The 18,156-nt window shown below is 53.0% G+C and overlaps 1 protein-coding gene across 3 annotated transcripts in view; it reads left to right on the top strand.

Annotated features, from left to right (window-relative positions):
- Window positions 1-17,305, top strand: part of SMAD7 (SMAD family member 7) — a 29,885-nt gene extending 12,580 nt beyond the window's left edge. For all 3 annotated transcript variants that reach the window (XM_086682931.1, XM_086682932.1, XM_086682933.1), the window contains one exon: window positions 15,236-17,305. In XM_086682931.1, the coding sequence (XP_086539057.1) occupies window positions 15,236-15,774 (539 nt within the window). In that variant the 3' untranslated portion in view covers window positions 15,775-17,305. The remainder of the gene's footprint in view (window positions 1-15,235) is intronic.
- The last annotated feature ends 851 nt before the right edge of the window (window positions 17,306-18,156 follow it).

Here is an 18,156-nt window from a genome sequence, read left to right as displayed (position 1 = left end):
GGGCTGTAGCCTGGTGGCCTTCTAGACCTATAGGACCTCGCTGGCAAGCTCCGAGCCAGTAGGGCAGTGAACAAGGAAGACATGCCAAAGTCATGCTCAAGTTTGACTTCCTCTGCATCTTTATTGTTGCTGTTACTACACCAAAATATTGGTCCCGCCAGTGCTGTGATTGCCTTCGCCGCAGTGGCAACTTCAAAGCAGGTGCGAGCAACCCTGGCGAGAGAAAACAAGGCCCAGGGTGGGAGTGCCAGATAGATGTGCCTCCAACATCAGGAGACCCTGGGATCTTCTGAATCACAGTCCCCGCGGGTGGGGACCCAGGATCGGTATGTTTTGAAGCTCCCTGGGTGATGGCAGTGTGCCGACAAGTCGAGGAACCCCTCATGGAAGGGGAAGGAGGGGTCTGTGTCCCCGTGGGGGATCTCTGGCGGCTTCTCTTGGTGGCCGGGCAGGTTTTCTGTGATTCCCTGTCTGCTCCCGTAGTGAAGAATTTGAGCGTCTGGCTCAATGAGCCTCTTCTCAAATAAGATTTTTGCTGCATTGTAAGAACTTGACAAGGTGCATTAACTTTGCACCTTCCTCCAGTTGACTTTGCTGTTGTTAATGACCTTGTAAAAGCGACCCGTGGGACAGAGTTTCCTTTTGGGGTGATAACAGTGTTCTGGAACTAGATAGCGGTGATGGTTACACACAGCTCTGTGAATGCACTCAGTGTCACTAATGGTAAATTTTATGTTATGTGTATTTTACCACAGTTTTTAAAAGTAGTGACCTGTGGTGGCTTTTAAATATATTTTAGATAATCAAGAACGGTGATTCCAGAAACTAAAAGTGGAGAGACTTGTGTTTGGTGCCTGGGATCCACCGTTGACAGACAGTCGTGTTGCCAAAGGACTTCTGAGGTCTCCTGGGTTGGGGTTGGGGGTGGGAGGGGCCCTTTGATGGGCTGGGAGCCTGTCTGTCTGACTCTTAGTACCTGAAGAAGCAGGGAGAAGCGGGCGCATCTCTGTGTTGATTTTTTTGTTTTTTTTTTTTTTTTGACCTTCCCTTTTCCATGCAGGTTGCAGAAATGAGAGGCAGGAAAGTTCCCTGTGGTTCTTTCCGAGCCTGACCTTTCTGCAGGGGAAGTGAGTGCACTTCTTCCCGCTCTGCCCCAGATGCCATTTTCCCCTGGTCTACCCAGCCCGGTTCCCTGCACCCCTCGCCAGCCCAGGGATTGGAGACCGAGGGTGACGCAGGGGCTGTCCCTCAAAGTCCCGGGCCTCCTGACCCCTTGCCCCTCCCCCGCGATCCAGACCCTTTCCCCGGCTCTCCTCCCAAGGCCCCTGGTCCATGTGACCTCCCCACTGAGGTTATAGGGCTGCAGAGGTGGGCAGGTGACTTCCCCGGAGCCCTCCCTTTGCAGGAGACTCGTGAAAGGATCCTGTGCGCCGCGGCCGCTGGGAGGTCACCACTGGTCCTACCGTCTTCCTCGCTCAGTATTGAATGGCTAGCCCAGAGGCTGGCTGTGTGCCTACTGTCACAGAGAGGCTTCCTCTCTGGGCTATTTTCAGCGGGAAGATATTATTAACTGCTGAGGCACAGTTCTCAATTTAGTGGCTAACACACCAAGAAAGCAACACTCACTTTGTCAGCGGCAGCTCTACGCAAACACGCCGGGCTGCTCCCAGCCCCTTCCCCATCTCCCCGTGGGGTGTCCTTGGGGATCTGGGGCGGGGAAGCTACCATCGGAGATCCTGTCTGCCACCAAGAGATCGAACCGTTTTAATTGAGCCAATCGTTTAAAGGTGTAGGACATGGTAGTGTTTATATCCTGAGGTGGGGAGATTCTGTGTTGGGAATGGGGACCCCAGATGGAAAAAGGAACTTTCTGTGGAGTTGAGGACCGTCATTTAAAACAGAGTGATAACTTTCACCTTGTAAGCGAACAGGAAATACTGGGAATAAGACAGGAAATTGCATCTTTCCTTCTATAAGAAGAGCTCCAGAAAAAAGTTGTTCATGAAAGGTAGCGGCTAAGATGAGGCCAGCCTTTTTTTTTTTTTTTTTTTTTTTTGCGGGGGGGGGGCTGGGTTTCTCCCCCCTTCTTCCTTTCCACTCCCACGAGAACTTTTAGGCCATTTTGTTTAAGAAAGAGGCTGTTTGAGAACTTTATGTTATTTTTATTATTTAAAAAAATATTTTACCAGAAGGGTCACCTTCAGTTGAAATGTTAACTGCAGCCTTATTTCCTGGTTCACTAAAGAATCTTTCATGATTTTTTTCAGCTTCCTTCCCCAAATGGTGAGGCCAAGCAGCTCTTGGCTGGAAGCGAATTTTGGTTTGGCTGCTCGAGGTCCTCCACACTGAGCCCCACCCAGGGTCATTAGCTCCGTTTTAACTTGCAAAAGAAAAAAAACCTCTTTTTGGTAGGGGGTGGGTAAGAATTCGTTCGTGCCCACAGTGTTCCACCCCAGCGTTGCCTTCCCCTAACGCGGGTGCCTGGCCTGGGGCAGATTAGAAGTCAAGGCTGCCTCGAGGCCAGTCCTGTGTCCACCCCAGCAGCCTCCAGGAATTCCTTCCCTTCTGAGACTATCTGTTTCCTGGGTGCTAGTGAGGAGTGGAGGGAAACAGGCTTCAGAGCTCTCCTGGTACAGCTCTGCTCTGCCCTGGGGGGACTGCACCCAGTCACCCAGAAGCTTCCCCCAGAAAGAGGGCTTGCCACAGCCTCATGTGGTGTGGAGAAGTAGGCGGTATATTGTCCTGGGTGTAAAAGCGGTTTCCATTTACTCATCTCTGGGTTTCTGAGTCCCCTCTTGGACGATGTCATTCATCGTTCTGGTGACAGGGGCTAGTGCCCTGACCCATGCTGCTAAGGGGCCCTCTTTAGGCTGGAGGTCGGAAAGAGATTTGTGTGTGGCTTGCTTGCTCCCCACTCACTCCGGTCCCCTACCCCAGCTTTTTTTCCTTAGCGTGCGTTGTTTTGTTTTCATAACACAACAAGAGCCCTGGGGTGTGTAAGAGCATTGTTGAACACTCGGTGAGGGTAACTTGTCCAAACAGAGCAGGACGCCAAGGCAGAATGCTGTGGGCAGGTGGTGTGCCCACAGAGGTTGCCGGGCCGGCGCCTGGCTTGGAAACACCTCCGGATCTGCCGCAGCTGGCTGGGAAGTAGGTGAGGACAGGGGCTTCTCTCTGCCCGTCTCCCCTGGGAACTGGGACACGGCCTGGGCCTTTCTGGCTGACCCCTGCCTGGAAGGCATGCTCCCCTCCCAGCCAGGTTCCCTCGTACCTCCCTCTGGCAGGTGTCAGGCTGGGTGGACCACCTGTTCTGGGAGAAGCCAGCCTGTCTCCGGCTCATTCATATAGTGATTATTTATTGAGCACCTACTATGTGCCAGCCTCTGCAGTTTTGGGGCTGCCAGAGCCGGAACGAAGAGCAGCATGCAGTGGTTTGTCTGGAGGGCTTTTGGGGTCAGCGAGGTGGAGGCTCTTTCTTGCACGGGATTTGGCTCTGTCTGGAGTACAGACAGAGGGCGGCTTCTCAGGCAATTTCTACAGGACAGAAGGAGCTTGGGCTCGGAGCCGGGCCGTAGGTGTTGTGAGACGCGGTAGAGGTGCAGGGATGGGCCCCTGGGGTGATTGTCTGAGCATGCCGGGTTGGCAAGAGCTTTTCTGTCATCGGCTTTTGCCTCTGCTTTGGTTGTGTGGTCTGTTGAGAGTTGAGATAAAACAAAGCTTGTGGATAAACAGAGGTCTGTCTCCTCGGGCTCCATCACCCCCCCCCCCCCCCGGCCCCCGATTGTAAGATAATAAGCAGTAACCTTAGGAGGTACAGTTATAATCCAGACCCTGGTATAGTACCTGGGAGTGCTGTGTGGAGCAGAGGTGACCAGCCTTCCAGCCTTGCACTGGCTTAGCCCCGGGGAGGGGGGGGGGGGGCGGTGGCAGCGGCGGCTTGGCGGGGGAGGGGTGGGCACCAGACACAGATGTCTGGAGAGATAGTATTTAATGTCTTGACAGCCACAGGGCAGGTGGGCTATCTTCAAAGCCCTGGAGCTTGACTTTCCCTTTAGAACTCCTGTGGGCTTTTGCAGATGCAACTCTTGCTTTTAAATTTTCAGTCTGATGGTCAAACCCATTTCTGAGATGCCGGCCCCATGTAGGAGGCCCCTAGCGGTGGTTTTGTACAGGGTGGTCGAATATGCAGTGACCAAAGTGTTTTCATTTCCGTGCTCATCCTGTCCCTGCCTGTTTCCCCCAGGCTGACCCGATGGCTCTGTTCTTGGAGGTCCCTCATTTAATTTATCTATCTAGTTTATCTACTACTGTGCTGTGGAACCCCACTGGCCAGAAACAAATCAGAGCTGGTTTGGCTTGGGGTTTGATCAGGGCAGAAAGGGAAGAACTGATCTCAACCCCAGTTTCATCTTGTCAACGTTGGGAGTTTCTGTCCGAAGACAGCTCAGTTAACTGGCCAGGGACTGTTCGCGGCCCTCGGGTTTGTTCATTTGAGAGTCGCCTTTTTACTTTTAAAAGTAAAAAGTAAAAAAGTAAAAGGCTGGTCGCTCAACAGGAACAGAAACAGTAAGACGCCAGGCTGTGCTCTCTGTGGACTCACCTTTTTGCATTTGCCACTCGGAGGTTAAATAGTTGTCCCCATCACCCTATCCCGGCTTCCACTGCTTCCGGGCACCTAACAAGAAGCTGGAAATGTCGCCTTGCCCAGTAGGCCGAATGAACTTCTGAGGCCACCAAAGGGTCTTGAAGAGCTGCTCAGCCCAGAAAGTGCTTGGGGACCTCGCCCGCCCCAGGGCAGCCTCTTAGCCAGCACAGCCCCTCCCCCTCATTAATGAGTAACCCAGAGGGAGAAGCTGGGTGCGTTGTACAGCTCTTAGAAATAGGCCCATCTCCAGCTTAGTGGGGTCACAGTTCAAACCCTGCTGAGAGGGGTTTCCTGGGGGGAGAGGCCTGGGGTGAGGGGCATGCAAAGATTCAGAAGCAACCCCCACCCCCAACTCCCCCAACTCCGGTCTCCGAGTCCTGGGAGGGCACCTGGAGAATGACAGTGAGAAGGAGAGCCCCCTCCAGGTGCCTGTCCCTAGAGGCTGGCCTGCTTCCGTGGTTGAAGGTGGGGATTTCAGCCTCCAGGGCCACGCCTGTCCTGGGGCCTCCGTTGTTTTGTTTTGTTTTTTTCCCTCATCTGCAAAGTAAGAGATTGGACCTGGTCTCTCCAAGTCCCCATGCCAGAATCTTGCAAGACCTCCCGTGATCTGTGTGGTCTCTGGTTCTTGGATTTGAGGGTTTGTGGGAATGAGACCCCCTGTTGCTGAGGTGGTGGGTAGCTAATGGCCTCTTGCCTACTGAATAAAAAGATTATAGTTCTTCACATTTCTTGGCTTGCAAACCTCCGGAGAATGAGTGAAAGTTGAGGAATCTTTCTTTCCCTGTAAAAATGCGGCTGCATATCAGCATTTGCATACGTTTCCAGGGGGCCTTTATCCTTGTGATGGGCGGAAGCCCACCAGTGAATCCCCTGTACTTAAGGCAGGCAGGTTAATGGGGGAGCACGAGAAAGCATTAGAAGAGGTAGGGCCTTCTTCTGTTCCCTTTCCTTTCTCCTTCCACTTCCCTTCTTTTTGGGCAAAATATACCCAACATTTACCATCCTGACCATTTTTTTTTTAAGTTTATTTTTTTATTTTTTTATTTATTTTTTTTATTTTTATTTTTTTTTCTTTTTTTAAAATTTTTTTTTCAACGTTTTTATTTATTTTTGGGACAGAGAGAGACAGAGCATGAACCGGGGAGGGGCAGAGAGAGAGGGAGACACAGAATCAGAAACAGGCTCCAGGCTCTGAGCCATCAGCCCAGAGCCTGACTCGGGGCTCGAACTCCCGGACCGCGAGATCGTGACCTGGCTGAAGTCGGACGCTTAACCGACTGCGCCACCCAGGCGCCCCTTTTTAAGTTTATTTTGAGAGAGCATGAGCAGGGGAGGGGGAGAGAGAGAGAGAGAGAGAGAGAGAGAGAGAATCCCAAGCAGGCTGTGCCATGGCAGAGCCCAACGGAGGGCCCCGAGCTCACGAAACTGAGATCATGACCTGAGCTGAGATCAAGAGTCTGAAGACACTTCACCGACTGAGCCACCCAGGAGCTCCATGCATCCTGACCATTTCTGAGTGCACAGCTGGGTGGTGTTAAGTCTGTCACATCCCCGTTCACCCACCGTCCATCTCCAGAACCTTTTCACTTGCCCAGACTGAGACTCTGTCTCCACTAAACACTAGCCGCCCCCCTCCCCCACCCAGTCTGTCTCTCCCCTGGCAGCCGCCATTCTGCTTTCAGTCTGTGTGAACTTGACTCCTTTGGGTACCACATATGAGTGGAATCGCACCATATTTGACCTTTTGCCTCTGGCTTATTTCACTCAGCATACTGTCTTCAAGGTTCATCCGGGTTGTAACCTGTGTCAGAATTGCCTTTCTTTTTTAGTGTGTGTGTGTGTGTGTGTGTGTGTGTGTGTCTATGTCTTTATTCATTCATCCTTCAGTGGACCCACTTGGGTTGCTCCCACTCTTTGGCTGTTGTGAATAATGCTGCTATGACCATGGGTGTGTGCATAATCTCTTCAAAACTTTTCTGGACATATACCCAGAAATGGAGTTTCTGGGTCATGTGGTGACTCCATGTTTAGTTTTTGAGGCACCGTCATAGGGCAGGGCCATCGTGACTTGTGTCTCTGTGTGGATCGATCGCGTGGGGTGGGCAAGTCAGACCAGCCGTCACTCCTGGATGCAGCTGGGTGGGTTTCTGGGTGAGCCCTGGTGCAGGGGGAGTGAGAGAAGGGTAGGGGTGGCAGCGGGGGTGCTGAGTGTCCTTGCGTGGGAGTGGGGCGGGCAGCCTGGCTCTCTGCAAAGTAATACATGCCACATTGGAACCCAAAAAGAGTGTCTGGCCCGGAGTCCTCTGAAATATGGGGCACACAGCACAGAGCAGCCATAGCGATTTATGGTGGGCTCCAGGGGGCCTTGCCATGGCAAGTGCAGGCTGGGGGAGGCTTCATCCCTCTTTCACGGGGAGGGCCTGGGGCAGGCCCCAGGCCTAGGAGGCCCTGGTGCTTTGGGGGTGAAAGGGCTGGGATGGCTGAACAGTGAGTGTGTCAAAGCCAGAGAGATTAGATTACAGAGGCAGACAGAAGTAATGATTAACTTTTCCAGTCTGCCTACTGTTGTTTTTCCCTGTGAGCACAGTGCGGGCCTGGCCTGGCCAGGCCCTGGTGTTGGGTTGTAAAGAAAGAAGGAATGACGGCTCTCGCGAGCTGGGTGGGGGGAGCCAGGAGCTGGCCGGAGAAGGGAGCCTTTTCCATCAGATCCCGCGTTGGAATTTATTGGCCGGAATGCAGTAAATGTTCAAAATGCCATCCCATCCAACAGTTTTCATAATTGTTATGGAACAAGGGGAGCTGGGGGAGGGGAGGGATGAAAAGGACTTTTGTTCCTCCCTGTGTTTTTCCACGTCTTCGATGGTTTTTCTACCCCCTAGAAAAGCTGGAGCTGTGTGGGGGGATGGGAGGGGCAGGGCAGGGCCTGCGACTGGGTCCTGTAACACTGTGTACTGCCTTTTGGGGCCCCGGAGGTCAGTGTGCATGGGGCTTTATTAAAATGAGGCCCACAGCAAAGGCAGGCCAGAACTGTTCTGTACCTCTGGGGGTGTGTCCTTTAAAACAGTTGACATATGCATCCATTTTTATCAAGATCCTCACCGGGCTTTAGTGTGTATCCTATGTACTTAGAAGGGGTCAACACAAAAGAAAATGCGGGACTTTTTGGTGGTTTAAGAGAAGATCCTTTTGTTGGATTCATGTACGCATTCCCACTTGGGAATCCACATGTGGAATTTGTTGGGGGGGCCTGGGGGGAGGGCTAGCTCTGGACTCTCTCCAGGAGGGAGGCGGGTGGGTCAGCTTAGAGATTTGACTTGGACATCTTGTGTCTTCCTGGGACTGGCCGGGGTCATACCCCGTGGACGGGCAGGTGAACAGATAATGCCATGCGGGTCCGGGTGGGGGGCGCTGTATGTGTGCAGGTGTGTGAACCCCCTTTCTGAAAAGAGTGGCTTAGTTATTTAGGGGGGGAATGGTGGGAGCTTTGTGGTACATGAGGGAGGGGAAGAGTCTTGAAATTCAAACTCGAGAAATGATGAGGCTGGGTGCATACCAACAACAGCCAGAGAGGCCCATTTACTGTAAATATTATGAATGGAGTTGGCCAGGCTGGGAGTCCCCACCCTTCCTCTGAGTCCTCTCGGAGCCGGGCAGAGCTGGCCTCCTCAGAAGGCAGGCAGCCGGGTACACGCTATAATTTGCATGGCTGAAGACTGGAGCACAGGAAGCCGTGTCAGCCCGGCTGGCGAGACAGACGAGAGCTTTTGATTTGTGTGGCTTCCCTCCCCTGCCCGGCACTACCCTCAATTATATTCTCCGCTGGCCAAATAACTTCTCTTAGGAGGGACCCCCAGGATGGGGGCTTTAGACTTGAACGTTTGAGGGGCCTTGGGAGACGGGGCTGGGGCCAGTTGGGGGAGCGGGTTGGGGGGGGGGGAGTACGTTGTAGCTTTAGTAACTGATTACTCATCATCATTAGTCTGTAAGGCAGAGTCACGAATCAGTCTTCCAGACGAGCAGGATCTGCCAAATTTGTAAGCTTGAGAGACCTCTCAGGAGGAGGAGGGTGATGATGGGTGAGGAACTTAAGGGCACCAAGCCTGGGCAGACCCTCCTCCCCTAGGGATCCACCTTTTCCCGAGGGCCACGAAAGACAAGGCAGAAGGGACACAAGTTTGTAACTTGAAGTTCTTAAAGAAAAAATTGGTTTATAGGTGGACACAGCAAAGTCTGCCTCATATTTCCTTTTCCTTTTGATTTTGTTTTTATCATTGCAAATTGAATGCAAAAATGTGCCCTGCTCCCCAAAGTGATTTTCTTATTCTCCTGCACATAATAAAAATAAATGGAAGGAGCGTTCGTAGGGATGGGGCATTTCTGTGATTCAGAGTGTAGCCAGGGGACTGTCAGAGCCCCAAGGTGGCCTGCTGTGCCCCAGCCTCCTTCACATGAGTTGTGGATGGGTGGGTCAGACTGAGAGTCTTCGAGGGCAAGCCATTTGGCCAGGATCGAAGAGCAGCATGCTGCCAAAGAAACCGGTTCATTCCCTGCTTGGTACGAGGGAGCTGGACCCCACACTCAGCCCTAAAGTAGGAATCACGTTTCCAGAACGTGTTTTGGAAGGACGCGTCTTTTTCCCCCTCTAGCATTTGGAGAGCTCCGGTGGCCTTAGAGGTCTGGGGTGGCTGCCCACTTGCCTGTTTGGCAAGTGACCTGTGTCTCATTTCCCCCCTCTTTAACATAAGGACAGTAATAGGATGTGACCTCACAGGGTTGTCACCAGCCCCTTCCAACAGGGCCTGTACATTATTAGGGGCCGGCATGGCCCAGAACTGTTCTGTCCCCTGGGGAGGGGTGGGGGGTGGGTGGGTAGCATTTTCTAAGCGGTTGGAGAACCCAAGACGAGAAGTCTGAGAGATGAGACCAGCATGTGTAGCCGCAAGCTAGTTCCTGGCCGCTGGCCACTTTGTATCAGATTGTCACAACAGCCCTATGAGGCTGGCACTGGGAGCTGTTTTAGGGGAAGAGCTCAAGTCACCGCCAAGGTCCCAGGGGAAGTAGGTCTCAGCAGGGTGTCTGACTCCATAACTGGGGGGTGGGAGGATACTGCACAACACTGGAGTTTCCCGGGGGGCTGGGGGGGCAGGAGCTGGCTGGGCACGGGGACCTGAGCAAGCACCCTGGCCTTTGAAGGAGACCCCATGGTACCCAGTCCAGCCACCTCAGTGGAGATAGCTTGTTGCAGAGTGCTGAAAACAACCCAGCCTTTTCTCAGTCTTGCCGTCTACCAGCCAGAGTCCTGATCTCTTTGGTGGAGGAGCTTGGGGTTAGTGGTGATGGGTTGAGTCTGAGCGTTTTCTGGGTAACTGAGGGTGAACCTGAAATGTTTCCAGTTTGTTTCACTCCCTTTGGGTAACTTGTTCCAAACCCCGGGGTTGTCCCTGCTGTCTTAGGAATTTGAGGGTGCCCTGGCAGAATCTGTCAGGATCTGGATGAGGTTGTGCATATGGCCGATCAGAGCTCACTCTGGAACTCAACGGTGAGCCCAGACACCTCAGCAAGCGTCTGCTTTGGTTTCTGGTCATTTGCCTCTCAGACAAGAGACCAGCAAGGTTCCTCGTGAATTGAGAGTGTTTGGGTTGAGGACAGATGGGGCGGATTGGCCCCACGTCCCCATTGTCTCAGCCCTTGTCCCTGAAGTGGGCTGGTTTGCTCTCAGAACAGCCAGTTTCCTGACCGGGGTGGGGAGCAGGGCTGACAGGTGCTGTTAACCTTTGAGATGTCTGAGGTGGGGGAAGGACAGGATGAGGCAACCCTTGGTGGCGCCTGAGTCCCGAGGAGGGAGGACCCTGGACCTACAGCAGGCGAGGCGTGGCGGTGTTTGCGTTCCAGGATCGCCAGGTTTAACTTCTCTGTCTCCCTTTGTGCCCTTTGCTTGCCCTCACCCACCTGTGTCAGGCAGCCACTTCTGCCCTGTCTCCCCTGGCTTCTCCATCTTCAGCCTTCTGGCCCTGCGGGACCACTGGGGAGGGGGCACACAGGCCTTTGCCCACGGTAGGATTTTGGCAGAGAGATGTCCTTGAAAAACATTTTTTTAAATGTTTACTTACTTTTGAAAGAGACAGAGCATGAGCGGGGGAGGGGCAGAGAGCAAGGGAGACCCAGAATCCAAAGCAGGCTCCGGGCTCTGAGCTATCAGCACAGAGCCCCACGCGGGGCTCGAACCCACGAACCGCGAGATCATGACCTGAGCTGAAGCCAGACGCTCAACCGACTGAGCCACCCAGGCGCCCCTAGATGAGCCACCCAGGCGCCCCTAGAGAGATCTTCTTAAAAAATTTTTGTTTTTAATTTTTTAAAGTTTATTTTTAAAAAAGATTTTCCTTTTATTTATTATTTTTATAAGTTTTATGTTTTTATTTTGAGAGAAAGAGCGTGAGCAGGGGAGTGGCAGAGAGAGAGAGAGGGAGAGAGAAAATCCCAAGCAGTTTCCGAACTATCAGTGCAGAGCCCAATGCGGGGCTCAAACTCATCAACCATGAGATCGTGACCTGAACTGAAATCAAGAGTCAGGGCCCTTGGGGCACCTGCGGGGCTCAGTTGGTTAAGGATCCAATTTCAGCTCAGGTCATGATCTCACAGCTCGTGTTCGAGCCCCTCATCGGGCTCTGTGCAGATGGCTCAGAGCCTGGAGCCTGCTTCGGATTCTGTGTCTCCCTCTCTCTCTGCCCCTCCCCCGCCCATGCTCTCAAAAATAAACATAATTTTTTTTTTTTTTTTTTAATTTAAAATCCTGAGCTCTGGTCACCCTGTGCCATTGAGAACCTTGGGCGTGAGAGTCATTCATGAGCCTCCAGTCTTCTAGAAGGGTCAGGTCTGTTCATTCATGACCAGGGTAATTAAATAACTCTTTGTAAGAGGCAGGGAGCTCCTTGTTAAGTGGTCTTCCCTAATGCAAGTGCAAACACAAGCAAAATCCTTTCCCTTCTCAACACCCACCCACCCCCTTCCCTTTCAAGGGTAGATTTTATGCTTTAAGGGAAATGAGGAAGGGGGGGGGGGGGGGAAACAACCTTAAAGGAATTTTAGGCGGATTCAGCATTTTTCTGGGGTTGCTCCAAAAATTCCCTAAACTGTAATAAAAAGAAAAAATTGTGAGCAGGCATCTGATTAGTTGGCTTTTACAACACAGCTTTTCTTTTTGGATGCTTTAAAAATGCACAAATACAGTTTTAAAACAAGCCCCTGTATAGTTTTCTGAGGAGGGAGAGAAGTTGCTGAAAATACCGGAAAAGGGTTGTAAAGCTGAGGGAAGTTAACAAGGGCCTGCGAGTCTTGCTTTTGGAGGTTAAGTATCAGCGACCGTGAGGAGAAGCCAAGTTGGGCTTCTGAGACTCTTCCTTAGTCCTTGGGAATGAGGGGGACTCCTCTATGTGAGAGCCTCCCAGACCCTCGCCGTGAGGCCTGGGAAGCCCCTCTGGGGGCGAAACGTCTGCACAGACCTTTGTGGGGAGATGCTTGTGGGCTGTGGGCCCAATTCAGGGGAACGTGCTTCTCTGAAGAGGATGCTGAACGTTTCCCAGAAATGGGCCCACATGGTGCAGATCTTGGGGGCAGGTCTCTGACTTGGCAACATGGACTGTTGTCACGGGCCCCCAGAAGTATGATGTGTTACAAGGGGCCTTCGTGGGGGTGACGGTTTCGCTGGAGAGCGTGTTTTTGTGCCCAGAGATAGCCCAAGAGCAGTGAGGAGAAAGGGGCATCAGGGTGCTGGGAGGCTGGGGGGTGACAGCCGGGCAGGCTGGAGGGTCAGGGCAGGGGAGGAGCCGGCGAGGGTCCTAGTGGGCTTTCGGGGGCCTTGTTCACACACAGGGACACCCATTCCCCTCTGTTTATCTGGGCTGGGCCATTAACCTCAACAGAAAAAGGCTTTTTCCAGGGATGTCTGGCAGCAAATTGCTGGGTGGACTGGCGGGCTGTACAGATGAAAGAGAAACCCGCCAGAACACTTCCCCCCTCCCCCTCTCCTCCCCCTACCCCCCACCCCCAGGGCTCTGGGCCAGTCCAGCCCAGTCCAGCCCGGCTTCCCCCGCCTCCGGAGGCTGCTGGGCAGACAGGGCCCCCCCACCCTTTACTGGTGGGCCTGGCATAGGCAACTTGATCCCAGGCCCCCACCCCACCCCACCCTGCACCTCCTCCCCCTGCCCCTCTTTTTTCCCTGCTAGCCGGTGCCAGGTTTCAGGGGGGGCCAAGATCCATGAAACAAAGTATCGGGAGGCTCCCGGAGGGTCTCCTGCACCTCCCTCCCAGTGACTCCCCCAGTCTTCTTCCCAGACCACATTTGTCGTCCTGAGTTGGGATATAATAATAAGCGAGAGCTTCCTACATTTCAAAACTCCCTCCTCCCCAAAACGGTTCGCCCCGTACCTTCCAGAAGAGGGCTTTCTCCTTCCCAGCAAACTTGCACGCCAGAGTATTCTTATTTACATGGATATTATGGGTCTTTGGTGTAGCCTTCAGAGCTGAACTCCCTCAACAAGAAAGTTCAAAGATTGCCAGCACTCACGAATTTATTAGCAGTTGATGGATACTTTGCAGAAACAAGTTAATGCCTGATGAGTCACCTCTGCTTGGAGCCCTTGTCCCTCTCTTGTTTTTCCATATGTTCCAGCGTGTATGCACGCAAGCACACGCATGCTCACATAACACTCGCACATGTGTTCACACTCACGGACACCCAATGTCTCTCACATGCACTTGTGCTTTATAGATGCATGCGTTTTGGGGGGCAGGCCAGTTTTCTGGGGCTGATTTTCAGGGGGGTGGGGGTTGAAGGAGAGGAGTGAGCCCTCAGCTTCCCCATTTTGTGTGGCTGTCTGGGTAGGCATTTGGGAAGGTCGGTTGGGGCGTCTGGAGGAGACAGCCACTCAGGATGTGTGTTCGTGGCTGCCTCCGTGGGTCACGGTGCGCATTTGCACGGACTGATTCACAGAACACCTCCATGCAAGACTGCTGCTTTAAAAAAAATAAATAAATAAAATAATGGAGCCGACTGGTTCCCAGGTCCTAACATGCCTGTAAAGGTTGGAAGCAGTTATGTGTTGAGCTGCCTTGGGTTAGTTGTATATCCAGCCTGCTGGGGCAGCAGGACATGGGTCCCTGAGCCCTCCTCCACCCCTAGCTGCCATGCTATAGACTCCATCAGCACTGGCCCTAGGTTGTTCCAAAATCAAAACGGCCCAAACAAACCAAAAATCGTCTCACAGCCAACCCCCGCCTTCAGGCCCCAAACCCCCAGTGAGTGAGCAGTAAGGGCTACAGGGGAAGGCAGGAGGAGGTCTCTGCTGCCTGCCTTTCCCCATTTTTGTTAACAAATACAAGACTTCCGGTCTCCGCCCTGCCCCACAAACCACAGCGTTCCTGCAGCCCGGCCCGGCTGGGGAGATTTATGGTTCCCAGTCTGAGGCCTGCTCCGCTGGCTCCAGCTTAAGGAGGAGTTGGAATGCCAGCCGCTGGGGCCCCCTTTCCCTCCCTGTGATCCCCCCTTTAAAGACCTCCTAGCGCCTGTTCAGGAAAGTCACCTTCCCAAGATTTCTCCCCCCCCCCCCTCCCCCCGTCTGCCTGTGGGAAGAACCAAGTCTAAGAAAGTTGGGGTGGGGCCTCTGGGGGAGGGGGCAGGGGTAGTGGGGAAAAGGGGCTGGGGCAAGGTGTCTGCATGCTTCTAGGGAGGGAGGGGAGAGAGGGGGTACAGGCAGAGAAGGGCACTTCAAGGAAGGTCAACCCATTTCAGACACATAATCTTCTGTCTGGGCTGAAGGCAGCTTCGTCAAGGTAGTCTGAGTTAACACCAGTCGGTGTGTTGTGATTTGACATTTTGACCAAATTCACCCTTTGCGTACAGAGCTGCTGCTGACACACACACTGAGAGATGGTTTTCTATTAGGAAGGTGTTTCGGCCCCAAAGCAACTCCATTTTCCATTTTTATCAGACGGCGCTCCTTTATGACTTGAGGCACTGACCTAAGCGCTGGGCAACACAGAGACCGCATAGCACATGACCCTGGAGTCTGGAGACCTGGGTTCTAGGTGTGGCTGTGTCGTCCGTGGGGCCCAAGCCAGCAAGCTTTCTGGGTCCTGGTTTTTCTCCTGAGGATGACCAGGGGCTAGAGCAGCTAGCCTTCTGGGGTCCGTCCAGTTTAACGAACTGCAACTCTAGGCCATCTGGAAGCCCTTTCCTTGCCCTAAAACAGGACCAGTGAAGTTCCTAAGGGTTCCCTAGCTTCTGGGCTCGGCAGGGATGGGGCTTCCATTGGCCCCACGGGCCAACGTGATGGCGTCCTGGGTTGGGGGAGTGGAGGAAGGAGGTGCCCCAGAGAGCCCCGTGTTTAAAGGTGGGTTCTTGCACCACTGGGTCAAGATTTCTGAGCCACAGTAGGACTGCAGAGCCGGCAGCCTATCCAAGCACCAGCACCGCCTCTGTCTTAGGAGAGCTCGAGGGTGGTAACGAACTGCGGGTGTGTGCCTCGATCCTTGAGGAGGAAAACGCCAATCCCCATCACCACCAACCGCGTCTGCCATTTTGTTTTGTAGATTCCCAACTTCTTCTGGAGCCTGGGGATCGGTCACACTGGTGCGTGGTGGCATACTGGGAGGAGAAGACGAGAGTGGGGAGGCTCTACTGTGTCCAGGAGCCCTCCCTGGACATCTTCTATGATCTACCTCAGGGGAATGGCTTTTGCCTCGGACAGCTCAATTCGGACAACAAGAGTCAGCTGGTGCAGAAAGTGCGGAGCAAAATCGGCTGTGGCATCCAGCTCACGCGGGAAGTGGATGGCGTGTGGGTGTACAACCGCAGCAGTTACCCCATCTTCATCAAGTCAGCCACACTGGACAACCCGGACTCCAGGACGCTGTTGGTGCACAAAGTGTTCCCCGGTTTCTCCATCAAGGCTTTTGACTACGAGAAAGCGTACAGCCTGCAGCGGCCCAACGACCATGAATTCATGCAGCAGCCGTGGACTGGCTTCACTGTGCAGATTAGCTTTGTGAAGGGCTGGGGCCAGTGCTACACCCGCCAGTTCATCAGCAGCTGCCCGTGCTGGCTGGAGGTCATTTTCAACAGCCGGTAGCCGCGTGGGGAGAGGACGGAGCGGGAGCCGAGCGGGCCCAGTCCAAACTACTTTGCTGCTAATACTTCCCTCCCGAGTGCTTGCTTTTCACGCAGACTCTTTCGTCGTCGTGTGTCCCCGGCCCCCGCCCCCCCGCCCCCCCACCGTTCTGGTCCTCGTTTCTGTTCTGTTTTGTTTTGTTCTTTGAGAAATAGCTTATGAAAAGAGTTGTTGGGGTTTTGGGGGGTGGGCGGGGTATGGCTGGCCGAGCACACCCCAGGATGAAAAGGGGAAGCAACAGTGAGCACCCAGCAAAACACAGTGGAAGAACGGGGAGCAGGCCCTGACTTTGGGGTCCTCGTTTTCCCTCGTCAGGGCGCATGTGTGAGTGAGTGTGCGTCCGTGCGCGCGCGTGTCTTACGGTGACTGCTGAGAGGCCTGCGCCCCCAAGCTGTGTGTCGCCTGCCCTTTGGACATATGCTCAGTGGGGCAGAGGCCGTACCTGGGCAAGCTGGCAGCTGGGGTTTGGACAGCTGCCAGAAGCCAGGCTCTGCCCCTCCTCCCCGCCCCCGGGGAAGCCTCCCTGCCCCACCTCTCCCCTCCTAGGACACGGGCCTGTCTGCAGGCTTCTTAGAAGCAACCCTGCAAAGAGGCTGAACCAGAAACCAGTTGTTTCCTGCTTGTCCTAACTCCCCTCCAGCCACCCTGCTGTCCTTGTCACCTCTTTCTTTTTTGGCCATCTGCTCCTGGATATCTCTCGAGACGGGCTTCCCGAGGGCTGCCGGGGGCCACCCTGGCACAGTATTGCCCACCCAGCATCCTCCCAAACCCCTCAGCCTCTGCCCTGCCCTGGTCATATCAGGTGCGCCCACCCCCCCCACCCCCCCATCCCCACCTCCAACTCCGAAAACCAGCTCAGCACTTTCCTCCCGTCTGCCGCCTGGGTGTTGAGCTCTGCTGTTAGACCAGCGAGGGGAGCCGCCCTGGGAGGGAGACTTCTCAGCAGCCCCCCTTCCCACCAAGAAGGATTCGGTCCATCATAACCCAAGGTACCACCCTGGGCTGTCACCTAACTCTTTCATTTCTTCTACAAACTCATACACTCGTATGATACGTTGACACTGCTCTTAGCTCAATGAGCATGTTTAGACTTTAACATAAGCTATTTTTCTAACTACAAAGGTTTAAATGAACAAGAGAAGCATTCTCATTGGAAATTTAGCATTGTAGTGCTTTGAGAGAGAAAGGACTCCTGGAAAAAAAAAAACCTGAGATTTATTAAAGAAAAAATGTATTTTATGTTATATATAAATATATTATTACTTGTAAATATAAAGACGTTTTATAAGCATCATTATTTATGTATTGTGCAATGTGTATAAACAAGAAAAATAAAGAAAAGATGCACTTTGCTTTAATATAAATGCAAATAACAAATGCCAAATTAAAAAAAGATAAACACGAGATTGGTGTTTTTTTCTATGGGTGTTATCACCTGGCTGAATGTTTTTCTAAAGGAGTTTATGTTCCATTAAACAATTTTTAAAATGTATACTTGATTCCATGTCCTCTAGCTCCTTTTTCTTCTGCTGGGAGGGGAGTAGGGAGGGGCATCCTTTGGAATCAGGACATGGCGTCTCTTCGGCCCAGTGCTTGATTGGGGACGGGGAGGTGAGTCACCAAAGGGACCTGCAGGACACCTGCTCTTCCAGCATCTGTTACAAGGACCCCTCTTCCTGTTGGTATGCAGTGACTAGGGTGCAGCTGGCCAGGCATCCTCAATTTGTCACCCTTGGGGAGCCCCGAGTTGCAAAGGTGGGTGGATTTCTGCTGTTTGATCTAAACCACGGTTTGGACTCAAAGGCCTCTTGAGAAATGCTAATACATGTTCGTTTATGCTCGAGCGTTACTGCCAAATGGTCATCAGGGCCAGCTTATTCACGTGAGCTGACGGGGAGCTCACTACCTATCAAAGCAGCGTTTTGCTTTTTATCAGCTGAAGTGAAACCTGCCCCCATTCTAGTTCTGCAACCCAGAATAAGTGTAAAATCCCGTGTCTGGAAAACACCCAAGGAGGGTTTTAATTAACTCCTGGGGTGGTAGTCTGGAGGAGGGGTGGGATTGGGAGGTGTTACATTAGGGAGCCGGCAAAGCCATTTTGGTTTGCTCTAACTTGCATCAACCCGCAGGAAGCACTTTAATAATAATAATAGCTGTCATTTATTGGATGCCTAACCAGGTGCCGTAACCAGGTGCTGGGCACGATGCTAAGCATTCAAGGGAATTAATCCTCACTGGGACCTTCTGCAAAAATGCAGGCTTTGAGAGGTTAAGAGACTTGCCCAAGGTCGCTTAGGGAGGAAGTGCTTAGATCAGGAGGATCTGGGCTTAGTCCTTGGTCCC

This window comes from Puma concolor, chromosome D3 (genome assembly GCF_028749965.1).
Source record: "Puma concolor isolate L17-30 chromosome D3, mPumCon1.1.hap2, whole genome shotgun sequence".
Classification (NCBI taxonomy): domain Eukaryota; kingdom Metazoa; phylum Chordata; class Mammalia; order Carnivora; family Felidae; genus Puma; species Puma concolor.
This window is presented reverse-complemented; position numbering and strand designations above follow the sequence as displayed.